Raw genomic sequence first — 19586 nt, 5'->3', positions numbered from 1 at the left:
TATAAAGGACGCATATATATAATATATAATTATATAATTCTTATATAATTATATAATGTATTATAATATATTATAATATAATTTAATATATTATATAATATATAATATAATTATATATTATATTAATTATATAAATTATATATATAAATATATAATATAATATAATTTAATATAATATATATTATATAATATATAAGATAACCCAGCAAAAACTAAGAACCCTAAGGAATCTATCTAATACATCAAGCAAACAGAGAGTCAGCCAGAATAGGGAAACAAAGAAACATGTCCCAAATAAAAGAACAGAAGAAACCTCCAGAATTGGAACAAAATGAAATACAGGTAACCAACCTATCAGAAACAGAATTCAGAACACTGATAATAAGAATGTTTAAGGAGCTCAGTGATGACATAAAGAAAAATAGAGAAATCATACTGAACAACCAGTTAGAACTAAAGAATACAATAACTGAAATAAAGAACACACTTGAAGGAATTACCAGCAGGTTACATGAAGCAGAGGATCGAATCAGCGACTTAGAAGATAAGTTAACAGAGATCACCCAAATGGAACAACACACACAAAAAAGAATAAAAAACAATGAAAATGGTTTAAAAGAGACCTCTGGGATAGCACCAAGCGCAAAAACATGTGCATCATAGGAATACTAGAAGGTGAAGAGAGAGAGGAAGGGATCGAGAACATATTTGAAGTAATAATACTGAAAAATTCCCTAACCTGGCGAAGGAAAATGACATTCAAGCCCAGGAAGTGCAGAGAGTTCCAACCAGCATAAACCCAAACAGGTCCACACCAAGACACATTATAGTTAAAATGGCAAAGGTTAAAGACAAAGAGAGAATTCGAAAATCAGCAAGAGAAAGACAGTGGGTTACATACAAGGGAACTCCTATAAGACTATCAAATGACTTTTCTACAGAAACATTGCAGGGCAGGAAGGAGTGGCAGGAGATACTCAAAGTGATGAAAAACAAAGGCCTACAACCTAGATTGCTTTATCAAGCAAGGCTATCATTTAAAATTGAAGGAGAGAGAAAGAGCTTCTCAGAAAAGAATAAGCTAAAGGAATTTATTACCACCAAGCCAGCATTGCGGGAAATACTAAACGGGCCTCTGTAAGCAGAAGAAAGATGAAAATAATCTAACTACAAATAAAAAAATGGCAATAACTAGGTATCTATCAATAATCACTTTAAATGTAAATGGATTAAATGCTCCAATCAAAATACATAGGGTGGCTGAGTGGACAAGAAAGCAAGACCCTTGCATATGCTGTATACAAGAGACTCACCTCAGATCAAATGACACACACAGGCTCAAAGTGAAGGGTAGGAGTAAGATATCTCATGGAAATGGAAAAGAGAAAAAAGCTGGATTGCAATACTTTTATCTGACAAGATAGATTTAAAATGAAGAATATATTAAAAGACAAAGATGGGTACTACATAATAATAAAGAGGACATAACCCTAGTAAATATCTATGCACCCAACATAGGAGCACCTAAATATATAAAACAGATATCAACTGACATAAAGACAGAGATCAACAGTAACACTATCAATGCAGGTGATTTCAACACACCTCTGACAACAAGTGACAGGTCTTCCAGACAGAAAATCAATATGGAAACAACGGCCTTAAATGACACATTGGACCAGCTGGATTTAATCAATATTTTCAGAGCATTTCACCCCAAAGCTGCAGAATACACCTTCTTCTCAAGTGCACATGTAACATTTTCCAAGACAGACCACATATTAGGCCACAAAAAAAGTCTTCATAAATTTAAGAAAACTGAAATCATACGAATTGTCTTCTCTGACCACAGTGCTATGAAATTAGAAATCAACTACAGGAAAAAAACTGGAAGACACACAAATACATGGAAGCTGAATAACATGTTACTAAATAATGATTGGGTCAACAATAAGATCAAGGAAGAAATCAAAAGATATTTCGAGACAAACGAAAATGAATACATGACGACCCAAAAAATCTATGGGATGCAGTGAAAGCAGTTCTAACAGGGAAATTCATAACAATACTGCCCTACCTAAAGAAACAAGAAAAATCACTGATCAACAGTTTATCTTCATCCTTAAGAGGTCTGGAAAAAGAACAGCATAATAAGCCCAAAGGGAGCACAAGGAAGGAGATAATAAAGATCAGAGTGGAAATAAATGAAACAGAGACCAAAAAAAACAATACAAAAGATCAATGAATCCAAGAGCTGATTTTTGAGAAGATAAAAAAAATCGACAAACCTTTAGCCAGACTCATCAAAAAAAGAGAGAGGACTCAAATTAATAAGATCAGAAATGAAAGAGGAGCAGTGACAACAGACACCACAGAAATACAAAAATTTTAAGAAATTACTATGAGTATATGCCAACAAACTAGACAATCTGGAAGAAATGAACAATTTTCTAGAAGCACACAACCTTCCAAGGCTAACACAAGAAAAAAGGGAAAAGACTGATTACCATCAGAGAAATTGAATCAGTAATCAACAGGCTCCCAACAAACAAAAGCCCTGGACCAGATGGCTTTACAGGTGAATTTTATAAAACATTCAAAAAAGAATTATCATCCATTCTCCTCAAACAATTCCAAAACATCCAGAAGGAGGGAAGGGTCCCAAACACTTTTTATGAGGCCACTATCACCCTAATCCCCAAATCAGACAAAGACATTACAAAAAAGAAAACTACAGGCCGATATCCCTAATGAACATTGAGGCAAAAATCCTCAACAAAATATTAACGAACAAAATTCAGCAATACATTAAAAAGATCACATACCATAATCAAGTGGGATTCCTTCCTGGTATGCAAGGGTGGTTCAACATCCGCAAATCAATTAAAGTGATACACCACATTAACAAAATGAAAAATAAAAATCATATGATCATGTCAATAGATGCAGAAAAGGCATTTAACAAAATTCAGCAGTCATTTATGATAAAAAATCTTCAGAAATGGGAACAGAGGGATCATATCTCAACATAATAAAGGCCATATATGATAAACCCACAGCTAACATCATACTCACTGGGGAAAAGCTAATTCCCCTTAAGATCAGGAATAACGCAAGGTTGCCCACTTTCTCCACTTCTATTCAATATAGTGCTGACAGTACTAACCAAAGCAATCAGACAAGAAAAAGAAATAAAAGGCATCCAAATTGGTAAGGAGGAAGTGAAATTGTCATTATATGCAGATGACATAATACTATATAGAGAACCCTAAAGACTCCACCAAAAAACTATTAGAACTGATAAATGAATTAGTAAAGTAGCAGGATACAAAATTAATATTCAGAAATCAGTTGCATTTGTATATACCAATAATAAAACATCAGAAGGAGAAATTAAAAAAGCAATCCCATTTACAATTGCTACAAAGACTATAAAATACCTGGGAATAAATTTAACCAAAGAAGTAAAAGATCTGTACTCAGAAAATTGTAACACACTGAAGAGAGAATTTAAAGAAGATACAAATAGATGTAAACACATACCATGCTCATGGATAGGAAGAATTAAGATAGTTAAAATGTCCATCCTGCCTAAGGCAATATACGCAATTCCTATCAAAGTACCAAGGACATTTTTCACAGGAATAGAACATGTAATCCTAAAATTTATATGGAACCATAAAAAACCCCAGATAGCCTCAGTGATCTTGAGAAATAAGAACAAAATGGGAGGTATCACGATACCTGACATCAAATTATACTACAAGACTACAGTAATCAGAACAGCATGGTACTGGCATAAAAATCACATAGATCAATGGAACAGAATACAGAGCCCAGAAATAAATCCATGCCTATATGGTCATTTAATCTATGACAATGGAAGCAATAATTTACGGTGGGGTAAGGACAGTCTATTTAATAAATGGTGCTGGGAAACCTGGACAGACACATGCAAAAAAAATTAAGCTGGACCACTTACACTGTATACAAGAATATATTCAAAACAGACTAAAGACTTAAATGTAAAATCTGAAACCATAAAACTCCTAGAAGAAAGTATAGGAAGAGAGTTTACAGACATTACCCGGAGTAAGATTTTTACTGATATATCCCCTCACACGAGGGAAGTAAGAGAAAAAATAAACATGTGGGGTTACATCAAACTAAAAAGTTTTTTCACAGCAAAGGAAACCATCAATAAAACAAAAAGGGATCCTACTGAATGGGAAAAGATATTTATTTGCCAATGATATATCTGATAAAGAGTTAATATCACAAATTTATAAAAAACTCACTCAACTCAACTCTAAAAAAACAAACAACCCAATTAAAAATGGGCAGAGGACATGAAGAGACATTTTTCTGAAGAGGACATACAGATGGCAAACAGACATATGAAGAAATGGTCAACCTCACTAACCAACAGAGAAATGCAAATAAAAACCACAATGAGATACCACCTCACCCCAGTCAAAATGGCTATCATCAATAAATCAACAAACAACAAGCGCTGGTGAGGATGTGGAGAAAAGGGAACGCTTGTGCACTGTTGGTGGGATTGCTGATTGGTGCAGCCACTATGGAAAACAGTATGGAGGTATCTCAAAAATCTGAAAATGGAACTACCTTATGATCCAGCAATTCCACTCCTAGGTATCTATCTGGAGAAATCCAAAACTCCAATTCAAAAATCTTTATGCACTCCTATGTTTATTGCAGCACTATACACAATAGCCAAGACATGGAAACAACCGAAATGCACATTGGTAGATTACTGGATTAAGAAACTGTGGTACATTTATACAATGGAGTATTACGCAGCCATAAAGAAGAAAGAAATCTTACCATTTGCAACAACATGGATGGACCTAGATAACATTATGTTAAGTGAAATAAGTCAGACAGAGAAAGACAAATACCATATGACCTCACTTACATGCGGAATCTAAAGAAAAGAATAAGTGAATGAACTAATCAGAAACAATTTTGGTGACAAAGAGGAAAAACTGAGGGTTTCTAGACGGGCGGGAGGGGTGGGGATAAGGGGGGAAGGTGAGGAGATTAGAATAGTCGGTAACCACAGATGGCCACGGGATTTTGAAAATTAATTTGGGGAGCGTAATCAATAATGTTGTGAAGATTTTGAAGGGTATCCGATTGACACGTGTCCCATTTGGGAGACTGCCTCTGGGATGATGTAGATGCCTGATCACTGCACTGTACACCTGAAGCTGAACAATAATGAATGCCAACTATAATTTTACATATATAAATATGTATATATATATATGTATGTATATACTTACAAGAAGCAGAGTACAGCATTAGGAATAGAGACAGTGGAACTATAATGGCTCTGTGCGATGTCAGAGGGATAGTGGATGGGAGGAAGGGGGTTCACACAGTGTGAGGGATATAAATGATAAACGTCTAAGTATTACTTTGTCTTGTGCACCTGAAACTAATTTAAAAAAATTATGATCATGCATGTAAAGGGTTCTTTGGTTGGCTCGGATATTTCCTCCCCTCAGACTCATACTCTAATATTAGACTCATGTCATTAGACTCATGTCTAATATTGGACATTTTCTGCTCCTAATAGGCGTTACTGGTTGAATACTATTTCTCTTGGTCCTAGTTTGTACATGTTACACTAGATGTAAAAAATAACATAAGACAGACAGAAAAAAAAATTCAGATCACGATAGCTCAAAGATTTAAAATGCTCCAGAATATATTTATTTAATTTAGACATATAAGATCTGACTGCCTTCCCTTTGCTCACCTTTTCTTTTAAATATAAACAAATAATTGGGCTGTGACTGCCATCTAAGGTTATGGTCTTGCCCCACCCCCAGTTGTCCAACATTCAGCAAGAAAAACGCTGACACTAAGACTTCCTAGGAATGAGCCTTCTTAGCACCGTGGGACCACACTATGCAACCAAAATGTTGGTCATGAATGCATCCTTTGGATTGATTTAGGACCAAAAGGGGAAATGGAGGACAGAAAAGGGACCACAGGTTAAACCTGACAAGGTCATGAGACTGAAAATAACCACATAAGATTGAGTGAACATAAAAAAATTTCATATCTAAGGTGGGAATGATGGGAAGTCACATCTTTAGCTTGAAGCTTCATAAAGTCAATCTTCACTTTAAATGAGCCTGTCTATGGTCTTTTTGCACCTAAGATGACATCCTTGGAATGTCAGTAATCCTTTTTCGCAGACCAGAGCAGAAAACTACAGAGTCCCTCATTATTATTCTTGTCCCTTGACTAACATCTCTATGCGAAGTATTAACTAGCCTGCATCCAACTGTGTAAAAGAAGTACCTGTCTCTCCAATTTACTTTTATCCAATCCTAGAGATTTCCTTGCTTTGTTTTCTCCCACCCCTTTAATCTACCACCAATGGATTTTTTGTAACCCTCTTCTGAATCTATGTATAAAATAAGCTGCAAACCACCATTTCACAGAGCCTTTTCTCAATCCGTTGAAATTTTGCTTCCTGGCAACTGTCATCAGTTTGGCTCAAATAAACTCTTGTAAGCTTTAAAAAAAAATAAATAAATAAACGAAAATAAAAAAAATAAAAAGCTCACTCAACTCAACTCCAAAAAACAAACAATCCAATTAAAACATGGGTTGAGGACATGAAGAGACATTTTTCTGAAGAGGACATACAGATGGCAGACAGACATGAAAAAATGCTCATCCTCACTAATCATTAGAGAAATGAAAATAAAAACCACAATGAGATACCACCTCACCCCAGTCAAAATGGCTATCATCAATAAATTAACAAACAACAAGTGCTGTCGCAGATGTGGAGAAAAGGGAACCCTTGTGCCTTGTTGGTGAGATTGCAGAATGGTGCAGCCACTATGGAAAACAGTATGGAGGTATCTCAAAAAACTGAAAATGGAACTACCTTATGATCCAGAAATTCCACTCCTAGGTATCTATCTGAAGAAATCCAAAACTCTAATTCGAAAAAATTTATGCACCCCTATGTTTATTGCAGCACTATACACAATAGCCAATACATGGAAACAACTGACATGCCCATCGGTAGATTACTGGATTAAGAAACTGTGGTACATTTATACAATGGAGTATTATGCAGCCATAAAGAATGAAATCTTAACATTTGCAACAATATGGATAGATTTAGAGACCATTATGCTATGTGAAATAAGTCAGACAGAGAAAGACAAATACCATATGATCTTACTTACATGTGGAAACTAAAGAAAAGAATAAATGAATGAACTAATAAGAAACAGTCTCAGAGACATAGTGGAAAAACTGAGGGTTGCTAGATGAGGGGGTAGGGATAAAGGGGAAGGTAAGGGAATGAGAAAGAACAATCGGTAACCACAAGATTGCCACGGGGATACAAAAGTCAATTTGGGGAATGCAATCAATAATGTTGTAAAGATTTTTTAGGGTATCTGATTGACACTTGTCTCATCCCCACCTCAGGGATGATGTAGATGCCTGATAACTGCACTCTACACCTAAAGCTGAAGCTGAACAACAATAAACGTCAACTACAATTTTATATGTATATAGTCACGAGAAGAGGAGTACAGCATTAGGAATAGAGGCAGTGGAAATGTAATGGCTGTATGCGATGTCAGTAGGGTATTAGCTGGGGGTAGGGCGGTTATCAATGTGTGAGGGATATAAATGATAAATGTCTAACTATTACATTGTTTTGTACACCTGAAACTAATAAAAAAATGCTTGAAGGAACCTAGTGAGAATTTCAACAAAGAAATAGCAAGCATAAAGAAGGACAGAGAAACCATGAAAAAGAACCAGTCAGAAATAAAGAATACAATAACTAAAATGATGAATACACTAGAAGGAATCAACAGATGAGATATAGCAGAGGATCGAATCAGTGATTTAGAAGACAAAGCAGCAGAACCCACCCAATAGGAACAACAAAAAGAAAAAAGAATAAAAATCAATGGATATAGTTTAAGGGACCTGGGGGACAACATCAAGTGTACAACATTTGCATCATAGGAGTAGAATAAGGAGACAAAATGAAGCAAGGGACTGAGAACGTAGTTGAAGAGATATTTGACCAAAAACTTCCCCAACCTAGTGAAACAGACATATATGCCCAGAAAAGGCAGAAGTCCCAAAGAAGATGAACCCAAATAGAGTTGGTGCCCACACCAAGAAACATCAGCGCTAAAATGGCAAAGGTTAAAAATAAAGAGAGAATCCTAAAAGCAGCAAGAGAGACAACTAGTTACTCACAAGGGAGCTCCCATAAGACTGTCAGCTGATTTCTCAACAGAAACTTTGCAGGCCAGAAGGGAATGGCAGGAAATATTCAAAGTGATGAAAAACAAGGACCTACAACCAAGACTACTCTACCTAGCAAAGCTATCATTTAAAATTCAAGGAGAGTAAAGAGATTCCCAGACAAGAAAAACCTAAAGGAATTCAATACCACCAAGCCAGTATTACAGGAAATGTTAAAAGGACTTCTTTAAGCTGAAGAAAGGAGAAACAGACTAAGATAAAAAATATGAATAATAAAATGGCAATAACTATGTGCCTATCAATAATCACTTTAAATGGAAATGGATAAAATGCCCCAATCAAAAGACATAAGCTGAATGGTTAAGAAAACAAGGCCTATGCAAATTCTCTCTACAAGAGACCCACACAGATTGAAAGTAAAGGGATGGAAAAAAATATTTCACACAAATGGAAATGAGAAAAAATCTGGTGTACCAATACTTATATTGGACAAAATAGACTTTAACATGAAGACTATAATAAGTGACAAAGAAGAACATTACATAATAATAAAGGGATCAATTCAATAAGAGGACATAACCTGAGTAAACATTTATGCACTTAACATAGGAGCACCTAAATATATAAAACAAATATTGATAGACATAAAGGCAAAGAGCACCAGTAACACAATCACAGCAGGGGACTTTAACACCCCACTGACACCAATGGACAAATAATCCAGACAGAAAATCAACATGGAAAGTGCGGCCTTAAATGACATACTAGACCAGATAGACTTAATTGATACTTTTAGAGCATTTCATCCCAAAGCAGCAAAACATACAATCTTTTCAAGTGCACACGGAACCTTTTCCAAGACAGACCACATGTTAGGCCACAAAACCAATTTCTATAAATTTAAGAAGACTGAAATCATATCAAGTATCTTCTCTGACCACAGTGGTATAAAACTAGAAATCATGTACAAGAAAAATACTGAAAAATACACAAACACATGGAGACTAAATAACATGCTACTAAGTAATGAATGGCCTAACAATGAGATCAAGGAAGAAATAAAAAGTTATCTTGAGAGAAATGAAAATGAAACACAATACCCCAAAAGCAGTCCTAAGAGGGAAATTCATAGCAATGAAGGCTTACCTAAAGAAACAAGAAAGATCTCAAATCAGCAGTCTATCTTTACCCCTAATGGAACTGGAAAAAGAACAGCAAAATAAGTATAAAGTGAATACAAGGAAGGAAATAATAAAGATCAGAGTGGAACTAAATGAAATAGAGACCAAAAAACAAACAAAAAACCCCAAAAGATCAATGAAACCAAGAACTGTTTGTTTTTTTTTTTGAAAAGTGACAAACCTTTCACCAAACTCATCAAGAAAAAGAGAAGACCCAAGTAAATGAGAAATGAAGGAAGAGAAGTGACAATAGACACTACAGAAATACAAAAAATTATAAGAAAATACTATGAGTAACTATACTCCACTTAGACAATCTGAAGGAAATGGATAAATTTCTGGAAGGATAAAATCTTCCAAGTCAAAAAGAACCAAAAACCTGAACAGCCTGATTACTACCAACAGAACTGAATCAGTAATCAATAAGCTCCCAACAAACAAAAGCTCTGGACCAGATGGCTTCATGGGTGAACCCAACATTCAAAAAAGAATTAACACCTATTCTCCACAAACTATTCCAAAAAATCTAGGAGGAGGGAAGGTTCCGAAGCTCATTATACAAGGCCACCATTACCCTGATCCCCAAACCAAACATAGACATTACAAAAAAAAGAAAACTATAGGTTGATATCCCTAACTAATACATGCAAAAATCCTCAACAAAATATACGCAAACCGAATTCAGCAATACATAAAAAGATCATACACCACGATCAAGTGGGATTCATTCCCAGTATGCAGGGTTGGTTCAATATCTGCAAATCAATTAATGTGAAACACCACATAAACAAAATGAAAAATAAAAATCATATGATCAATAGATGCAGAAAAAGCATTTGACAAAATTCAGAATCCACTTATGATAAAACTCTCGGCAAAGTGGGAATAGAGGAACTATATCTCAACATAATTAAAAGCTATATATGACAAACCCACAGCTAACATCACTTTCAATGGGGAAAAGTTAAAAGCTTTCCTCTTAAGATCAAGAACAAGAAAGACTTTCACCACTTTTATTCAACATAGTACTGGAAATTCTAGCCACAGCAATCAGACAAGAAAAAGAAATAAAAGAAATGCAAATTGGAAAGGAGGAAGTAAAATTGTCATTATTTGCAGATGGCATGATACTATATATAGAGGACCCCAAAGATTCCACCAAAAATCTATTAGAACTGATAAATGAATTTAGTAAAGTAAATCGGTTGCACTTTTATACACCAATAATGAACTATCAGAAAGAAAAATTAAGAAAAACAATCCCCTTTACAATTGCAGAAAAAAAATAAAATAGGAATAAATTTAACTGAGGAAGTAAGAGACCTCTACTCAGAAAATTATAAGACATTGAAGAGAGAAATTAAAGAAGATACAATAAATGGAAACATACACCATGCTCGTGAATAGGAAGAATTAATATAGTTAAAATGTGCATACTTCCCAAAGCAATAGATTCAATGCAATCCCTATCAAAATGCCAATGACATTTTTCACAGAACTAGTATAAATAACCCTAAAATTTACATAGAACCATAAAAGACCCTGAATAGCCATGACAATCCTGAGAAATGAGAACAAGACCACAAAGCAGGAGGCATCACAGTATCTGACATCAAATTATACTACAAGGCTATAATCGAAACAGCATGGTATTGGCATAAAAACAGACACACAGATCAATGGAACAGAATACAGAGCTCAGAAATAAATCCACGCCTATATGGTCATTTAATCTATGACAAAGGAAACAAGAATTTACATTGGCGTAAAGACTGTCTATTTAATAGAGGGTACTGGGAAAACTGGACAAATACATGCAAAAAAATGAAACTGGACCACCTTCTTATGCCATATACAAGAATAAACTCAAAATAAATGAAAGACTTAAATATTAAGACCCGAAACCATAAAACTCCTAGAAAAAAATATAGGAACTAAACTCTTAGACATTATCCTTAGTAACATTTTTATTGATATATCCCCTCAGGCAAAGGAAACAAAAGAAAAAATAAACAAATGGGACTAGATCAAATTAAAAAGTTTTTTCACAGCAAAGGAAACTATCAACAAAACAAAAAGACATCTTACTGAATGTGAGAAGATATTTACCAATGATAGATCTGATAAGGGGTTAATATCCAAAATTTATAAAAAACTCATACACCTCAACACCAAAAAAACAACAATTGAATTAAAAAATGGGCAGAGGACATGAAGAGACATTTCTCCAAAGAGGACATACAGATGGCCAATAGACATATTAAAAGATGTGCAACATCACTAATCATTAGAGAAATGCAAATAAAAACCATAGTGAGATACTACCTCACTCCAGTCAGAACGGCTATCATAAATAAATCAACAAACAACAAGTGTTGGCGAGGATGTGGAGAAAAGGGAACCCTTGTGCACTGTTGGTGGGATTGCAAATTGGTACAGGCACTATGGAAAACAGTATGGAGGTTCCTCAAAAAATTAAAAATAGAACTACGTATGACCCAGCAATTCCACTACTGGGTATTTATCCAAAGAAATCCAACACACTAATTGAAAAAATATATACACCCCTATGTTTACTGCAGCTCTATTCATAATATCCAAGATATAGGAACAACTGAAATGCCCATCAATAGACAATTGGATAAACAAATTGTGATCCATTTATATAATGGAGTATTACTTGGCCATAAAAAAGAATGAAATCTTACCATTTGCAGCAACATGGATGAACCTAGATATTATGCTAAGTGAAATAAGTCAGACTGAGAAAGAGAAATACCATATGATCTCACTTATATGTGGAATCTAAAGAACAGAATAAAGGAGCAAACAAAACAGAAATAGACTCAGAGATACAGAGAAAAAACAGATGGTTGCTAGATCAAGGGGTGTTGGGGAATGGAGGAGAAGGTGAAGGGATTAGAAAGTACAAATTGGTAGTCACAAAATAGCCATGGGGATGTGAAATACAGTATGGTAAATATAATAAAAAATGTTGTAAAGATCATGTCAGGTGTCAGATGGGTACTGGACTTATGGGGGGATCACATCATAGATTGTGTAGATGCCTGACCACTGTGCTGTACACCTGAAGGTGATGTAGAATAAAACTGAATGTCAACTATAATCAAATATATTTAATTATTATTTATTATGTATTATTATTAATATATAATTACCTATATATTATATATATATATAGTCATGGTATACAAAGTACAACATAGGGAATATAGTCAATGGTATGTATGATGTCAGAGGAGTAGCAGACTTGGGGAGGTTATCACTTTGTGAGGGGTGTAAATGTCTAATCATTATATTGTTTTGTACACCTGAAAATAATAATAAAAAACTGATTCAAGGAAACACGAAATTTTTTTTTAAAAGGACCTGAAATGAAATATTGAAAGGACATACCATATACCTAGGAAAACTGACTCAGAACAAACAACACTTGATTGAAATTACTGTACTCTAAAGAAAAAGAAAAAAATATTTTGGGCATTCAGGCAAAAACATCAAAGTCCCTTATAAGGGAAAGAAAAATTGTCTTCAGACTTTTCAATAATGTGCTTATGCTAGAAAATCGTGGATAAAATTTAAGATATTCAACACAAGAAAATGAGAGCCATGTGTTTTACTACCATAAAAATGGATTTTCAAGTATAAAGGCCACTTATAAACTAATGAACACATATGAACTTAGGGAATATTATTCCCATAAGCCCTTCCTGAGAAATCAACTGAAGTAGTTCTCAAAGTGTGGTCCCTGAGCTTCTTTCAGGAATCTGTGAAGTTAAAATAAATTTCATAAACATACTAAGCCACTATTTGCCTTTTTCATCATGTTAACATTTGCACAATGGATAGACAAAGCAAGGCAGTCTTCTCTGCTACATTTACATACTGGGGGGAAAGGTGAGTTTTACTTAAGAATGATGAAGCTGTAAAAATTATTAATTGTACTAAACCTTGAACCCTAAATACTATACATGTCATCTGAATATTCTGTGTGATGAGATGGGCAGTACACATACAGAGTTTAAACTATAGTTATTCAGAGTTGGGTATTTGGAAGGTATTTTTTTGAAAATGAAAGAAATGAGCCCATCAATTCAATTGCCAAGGTTGTCACTGATCGAATTCAAGTTTCAAGTGGAAATTAGAATTTGGGAAGACTTCTGTCCACCACTATAAGCTTGACACCTTCCCAACACCCAAAGATTTTTCAAGAGGAGAGTGGTGATATTTATGATTATGACATTTTAAGTATTTTTAAATGAAATACATCAACATTTGAAAAAGTTGAAACTCTCAGTGAATGCTTATTTTCCACATGACCAAAGTATGATGTTACAAAATCACCCATGAGCAAAAGATCCATTCAAAAAAGATAATAGCCCAATGGATTTCAATGTAACTGAGTACAAAATAGTTCACTGATATGTCATTAGATTTCATATGCAACTAACTTTAAGAAACCACCACTTCTTGAGTTTTGGTGTAGCATCAAAAAAGAATATCCTCAATTATCTGAAAAGTCTATTAAAATATTCCTCACTTCCCCCCTTTCCAACTATTTTTCTGTATTAGGTCAGATTTTTTTTCACACATCAAAACAATCTATTACAACAGATCGAATACAGAAGCAGACATGTGAATCTAGTTGTCTTCTATTAAGCCAGACATTGAAGAGCTTTGGAAAAAATGTAAAACAGTGCCACTCTTCTCACACATTTTTTTTTTTGAAAATATAGTTATTTTCCATAAAAATATATTAATTATATTAATGAGCTCTTTATTTTAAAAGATAAAGATAAATTAGTAAGTATTTTTAAAATTTCTGTTCAAATTTCTAACATAAATATAGATATAATTTAAACAAAAGCTCTTTGGGTGGGATCGTCAATAATTTTTTCAGGAATATAAACGGGTTGATACTAAGATCAAAAAGTTTGAAAAATGCTGTACTAATACATGAGCTTCACACAAACAAAACAATTGGAGAAACATCGACATAAAGGATTAGTGCTGGGTAAATCTCCATTTAGCTGTGGGAACCAAGACTACATATAAATAATAGTTTTAAGGTAAGACATAGTTGGTTGCTCTGCCAATGCCTCTACAGCATGACCATCCAAAATTGGAAAGATAACAGGGAAAGGATCTGACAAGTAGAATATGCTCACCAATCGTGTGGTAGTTACAGAGAGTAAAAGCATATCATTTTTAACTGACATACTGGAGTATATGGAAAGGGGGGAAAAGAGGCTACAAGCTAAGTGTAGTACTACTGATGACAGGGAATCAATAGACAATGACCCAAAAAACAGAGGACTAGGGATATTATATAAAAGTTTTAATATAAAGAGAATTATTAGAATAAAAATATAAACTTCTTAATACCAAAAGCTATACTGAAACTGAGAATAAAAGCAAAAAAAACAGCTACTTATTTTAAATAAACAATGGAATAAACTATTAAAAATTTTTAATGGTTATCTATAGGGTAAAAAGGATAAGGAAAAAGCTAAACTTCTTTGAATACACTTTGTTTTATAGATATAACTTTGGAACCATATACTTTTTTTTTTTTTTTTACAAAATTACAAAATAAAATCAATTTTAAAAAGATAATCCTTCCAAATTAAAAATAAAGTAAAACAAATGTAGCTAAGTGATTAGATTCAGTTGGTGGCATAACCAAAGGAAACGAAGAACCACTTCAGACTCTCATCAATCTGACCCAGACCCTATAGGATATTTGTGAAGGACAAAAAAATTACAGAAAGACAAAACAAAACATCAAAAAATCCTTCACACTACTTTCAGCAATCACTTGTTGATAGTAGGGCTAGTATTGTTTCTTTGACAAGTGTCATGTGGGTGTTGTTGAATAAAGCAAACAAGGATTTGAGACATTCAATTCATCATTCCTGGTGTCACTGTGCACTAGGGTTTTCAGCACAGGGAAGGGGAGACACACATAGAAGAGTTGAAAACTTGTAGTCATGAATTTGAATGGAAAACACCAGTATGAATTCATGAATTTCTTATTATAAAAACTTATTTCCTAAGTTCTGCCCACTGAAAGGGCCTAGTAATAAAGATCTAGGAGACACAAGGACTCCTAAGACCCAGATTATGGCTTTAAAAGGCCATTTTCCATAAGATGAGACAAGTGGAAATTGGAACACTGACTGGATACTGAATGATTTTAGGAACAATTACTAATTTTTGGAGTAGTGTGAATTGGTATTTGTGACCATGTTTTTCAAAGAATAATCTATGTTTTAGAGATTCATACTGAAATACTGGTTAGAAAGTGATATCATGCCTGGGATTTGTATCAAGGAGTTCTTTGGGATACTGGGAGTTAGGTGGAGGTGTGGATGAAGCAGGATTGGCCATGAGTTGGCAATACTGGAGCTGTGTGATGGGTCCTGTGGGTTCATTGTACTTTTTTCTGTCCACTTGTACATGTTTGAAATTTTGCCCGGTGGAATTTGAAGGAAAAGCTACTAATGAAATTCTGGCCTCATCTAATCCTTTACCCCTATCCACTGTAGGGTCTTTTTGTTGTTGATTTTTTTGTGTGAGTTGAAGACATTTCCAGAAAGGTATAATAGGAATCAGAAAACAGAGGCAAAAAAGCACAAAGAGAAAGATTAGTGGTGGTTGTTTTAATGGCTATTTCCTCCAGAAATGCTTCTTAATTTTAACAAGGGGCTGTAATTGATCCTGTGCAAAGACTCAAGTTTTTTCTTTAATAATGACTCTCATTTTGGGGGACTATGTGCCAGAGACTTTGCTGAGTGCTTTCTCTATATAATTTTATTTAATCCTCAAAGTTATCGTCATCATCATCCCACTCTATATATGAGGACTGAGGTTTGGAGGTTAACTGACAAGTCTCAGCATTAGAAGGTCAGGATTTGAAACCAGGTCTGTAAAACACCTAAAGATTGTGCTGCTAAAGATACACTCCATCACCTCCCATAGAAACCTAGTTACTCATCAAATAGATAACCAGGTTGACATCAACACACTAGATTTTATAAGTCAGAATTAAAAAAAAAAAAAAAATCACAAAAGAGCTTTGGAACATGAGCAATTTCAAGATAAGTAAGAACCACAGCTGTGTTGCCAAGGGGGTGGTTATGACAGTGTTTGAGTGATGAACAAACACTCTGGGACGGGAGGGCCTTTGATGATGGGCCAAATATAACGATGACCAAAGTCCCTGCCCATGTGAGTGGGATGAGCCAGTGCTGGGAAAGTGATCTGAGAACCCCACTGAGGACGTGAAGTTCTAACGCATGACTGAGCAGTGCAAGCAGCTGACCAGGAGGCTGAGTGTGGATGAATATTACTGAGTGTTATAATCAATGAAATATAGAGCAAAGTTCACATAAGCGTGTTTAATAACATGCTTCCTCACTACCGAGTTACACAATTCAGCTTGAGTGGTTTGCTTCCTAGCATGTGTAGCTGTAATTAATGCTACTTTTTACACAGCCAAACAAAATATTTCTGGGAGAGAGAGAAATGGGGCAGGGCTGGGACTCAGAAGCAGTAACTGGTGAGTGGGTCCTGCTGCTCCCACCTCTGTCTGAAGCCTCTGGTGACCGTCTCCCCTTCCTCTCACCCTGGGCATGCTCGTGACTCTCATGGGCCTCCTAGGGAGCCTCCTCAGTCTCCCCAAGGCGGTCCTGCCCCAACCTGTCCTTCACCAACAGAAGGTCACCTCCCTAACAGACTGGGGTCACACCACTGCAAGGAGAAGTCTGTGCCATAGCAAATACCTCCTGCTGTACCCAGATCAACATGTTTGGTGTCATAGAAACTCAACTACAAGAAATTAACAATTAACACAGGGCTCCTGTATGACCCTGCTCTCACCAGATCACAGACAGAGAGCCTGATGTCCTCACTAGATGAGGAGCAGCTGGAGGGCAAAGCACATGTTAATCCTCTCATTTCCTCTGAGGTCATCTAAGTACACAGGTGTCACCCGAGGGAGGAAGAAAAGGCAGAACAGAGACAATGGAGAAAGGGGCACTAGGAAAGAAATTTTTAAAAAAGAAGCTGGCAATGGGTAGAGAGGGGGGGTAGTAAGGAAGGCAGAGGGAGCTCAGAGCAGAAGTGATGACACCACAGACTAAAGCCGCGGTGGTTAAATAACGGGGGTGGGGAGGTACCTCATGACGTCCTACTGCAGAAACACGCAAGTGAGAAGTTAGCCGGAACGGCTTTCTACCTTTTCCGACCCAAATATAGATGTCATGGACGTTTTAAAATCTTCTCCTAATCCATCTGCTCTTAGTCTTGGGCTCTTTATTTCTGCCTTGCAATTTTCTGTCCCCTACAGTATCTGTCCCACAAAGCAATAAAATATCACCAGTTTAATCAGTATGAGAGAAAGGCCAAAAAGAGTCAGTGAAACACCTAAACCAGCATATTGTTACTGATATGTAGTTATACATGCAGATTAACAATATCGTAGTCCCTTAATAATAGCTACAGGATGGATGCCCTTAAGGTTCTGCTTTAGGAGTAACAATGACAATGGAACATCTGTGGTGTGTGAAAACATGGCTTATGTACACGACTTCTGACAGAAACTGAAACCAGCTGCAGTTAGTCCAGGTCCAGAGAGCCACAGACTGCTCCGGGATGACATCACCCAGGTAACATTAGGATGACTGACATTTACCTGGATGCTCTGAGGGCCAGGGCATGCTTCTGACTCTGCCCTTGGCCCTGGACTCCTAGAGACCAAATCATAACTAGTGACTGGATTTCTTTTAGCATTAAAGATGAAAGATGTGAGTGCAAAATAGAATGAGCCTATTTAAAGCTCCTGGCCACATTCACAAAAACATTAAGATACAGAACTGGCTCAACTTCCAGTTCGTCAGGGACACGGTGTCCCTAAAATGGGCTTGAACTCTCAGCAGGAGATTTCCACCATCGTCTCACAAAAGGGTAATTTTGGGCATTTTCCATTCACATTTCTCAATCTGAAGTACACTGAGACAAGCTGCATGAAGCCCCACCTGTCTCCCCGGAGACCTGGAGCCGCTGGCCGTTGCAGAAGGCACCCCGGCCTCTCCGGCCAGTGTACAGCCGCTCCTCTGTGCAGTGGTAAATCACTCCAAATTCCAGCTGTGGGGGGCAGAGGCAGGACAGAAAACAAATGCTGTTCACTTACTGGACATAGACAATAACACAGTAATTCAAAGGCGAAAGTGTTCTAGGTGTTCTGACTAATGCAGTGATGATGCGATAGAAAATACCTTTCAAAAGGGAATTAAAAAAATCAGCATCTAGACTCAAAACTAGACCTGGACGTGAAAGCAAACTTTCTTTTTTACAATAACTATATTTAAAAATATACTAAAACTAATAAAACTATATTAAAAAAATCAACATAATAATCAAGCATCAGTAACTGAAAGTTACTTTAAAAAGTTTAATAGTTTAGAAAAGTTTTTTTTTCTTCTGTGGGTAAAAAGGCTACTTGTGACTCTCATCAAACTCCACAGCAAACCCTCAAAATTGCTGACATGTAAAGAATGAAGAATGCATTTGTAATGCCAACAGAAGCATAGAACTGAAGGACGGCCTGCGGAACACAGACATGATTCACCAAAAGGGGCTCATCCCTGAGAAGGCGAGTGCTAACCAGCAGCCACACTGTCATAAATCAGTGACAAGGCCTTGGATCGCAGCTTCTCGATGAGGGACAGTAAAAATAAGAGATGAGCGTGAAAAAAATGCTACCTGACACGCATGCACATGTTTTTGTGTCTTTCCTCTACTGATTTCTCACTATTCAGGGTTAACAACAGCAGTGTGCTCGGTCTGGGGGTTAGCCAAGTATTCGTCTCTCTGGAAAATGAAGAGAGACCCAGGCCAAATGCCTTGGGAAAGTCTTGGCCAGCGAGGGCTGAGCTCGACCACAGTGGAAGGGACTCTCCAACCTACAGGAATAGGGGTTATTTCTGCGAAGGATGGTTCAGTCAGCACTTAGCAAGGGCCTACTTCCTTCCAGCAACAGTTAACCATCCTCCCGGCTCCACTATCCCGGCTATACAGGGCTTCCCAAAT

The 19586-nt window shown here is 36.0% G+C and overlaps 1 protein-coding gene across 2 annotated transcripts in view; it reads right to left on the bottom strand.

The window, feature by feature from the left end:
- Nucleotides 1-19586, bottom strand: part of IMPA2 (inositol monophosphatase 2) — a 66437-nt gene that overhangs the window by 17828 nt on the left and 29023 nt on the right. For both annotated transcript variants that reach the window (XM_081078706.1, XM_081078707.1), the window contains one exon: nt 18533-18641. In XM_081078706.1, coding sequence (XP_080934832.1) covers nt 18533-18641 — 109 coding nt within the window. The remainder of the gene's footprint in view (nt 1-18532; nt 18642-19586) is intronic.

Source organism: Rhinolophus hipposideros (assembly GCF_964194185.1).
Source record: "Rhinolophus hipposideros genome assembly, chromosome: 17".
Classification (NCBI taxonomy): Eukaryota; Metazoa; Chordata; class Mammalia; order Chiroptera; family Rhinolophidae; genus Rhinolophus; species Rhinolophus hipposideros.
The sequence above is the reverse complement of the archived record's forward strand: the minus strand, read 5'-3'. Positions and strand labels throughout refer to the sequence as shown.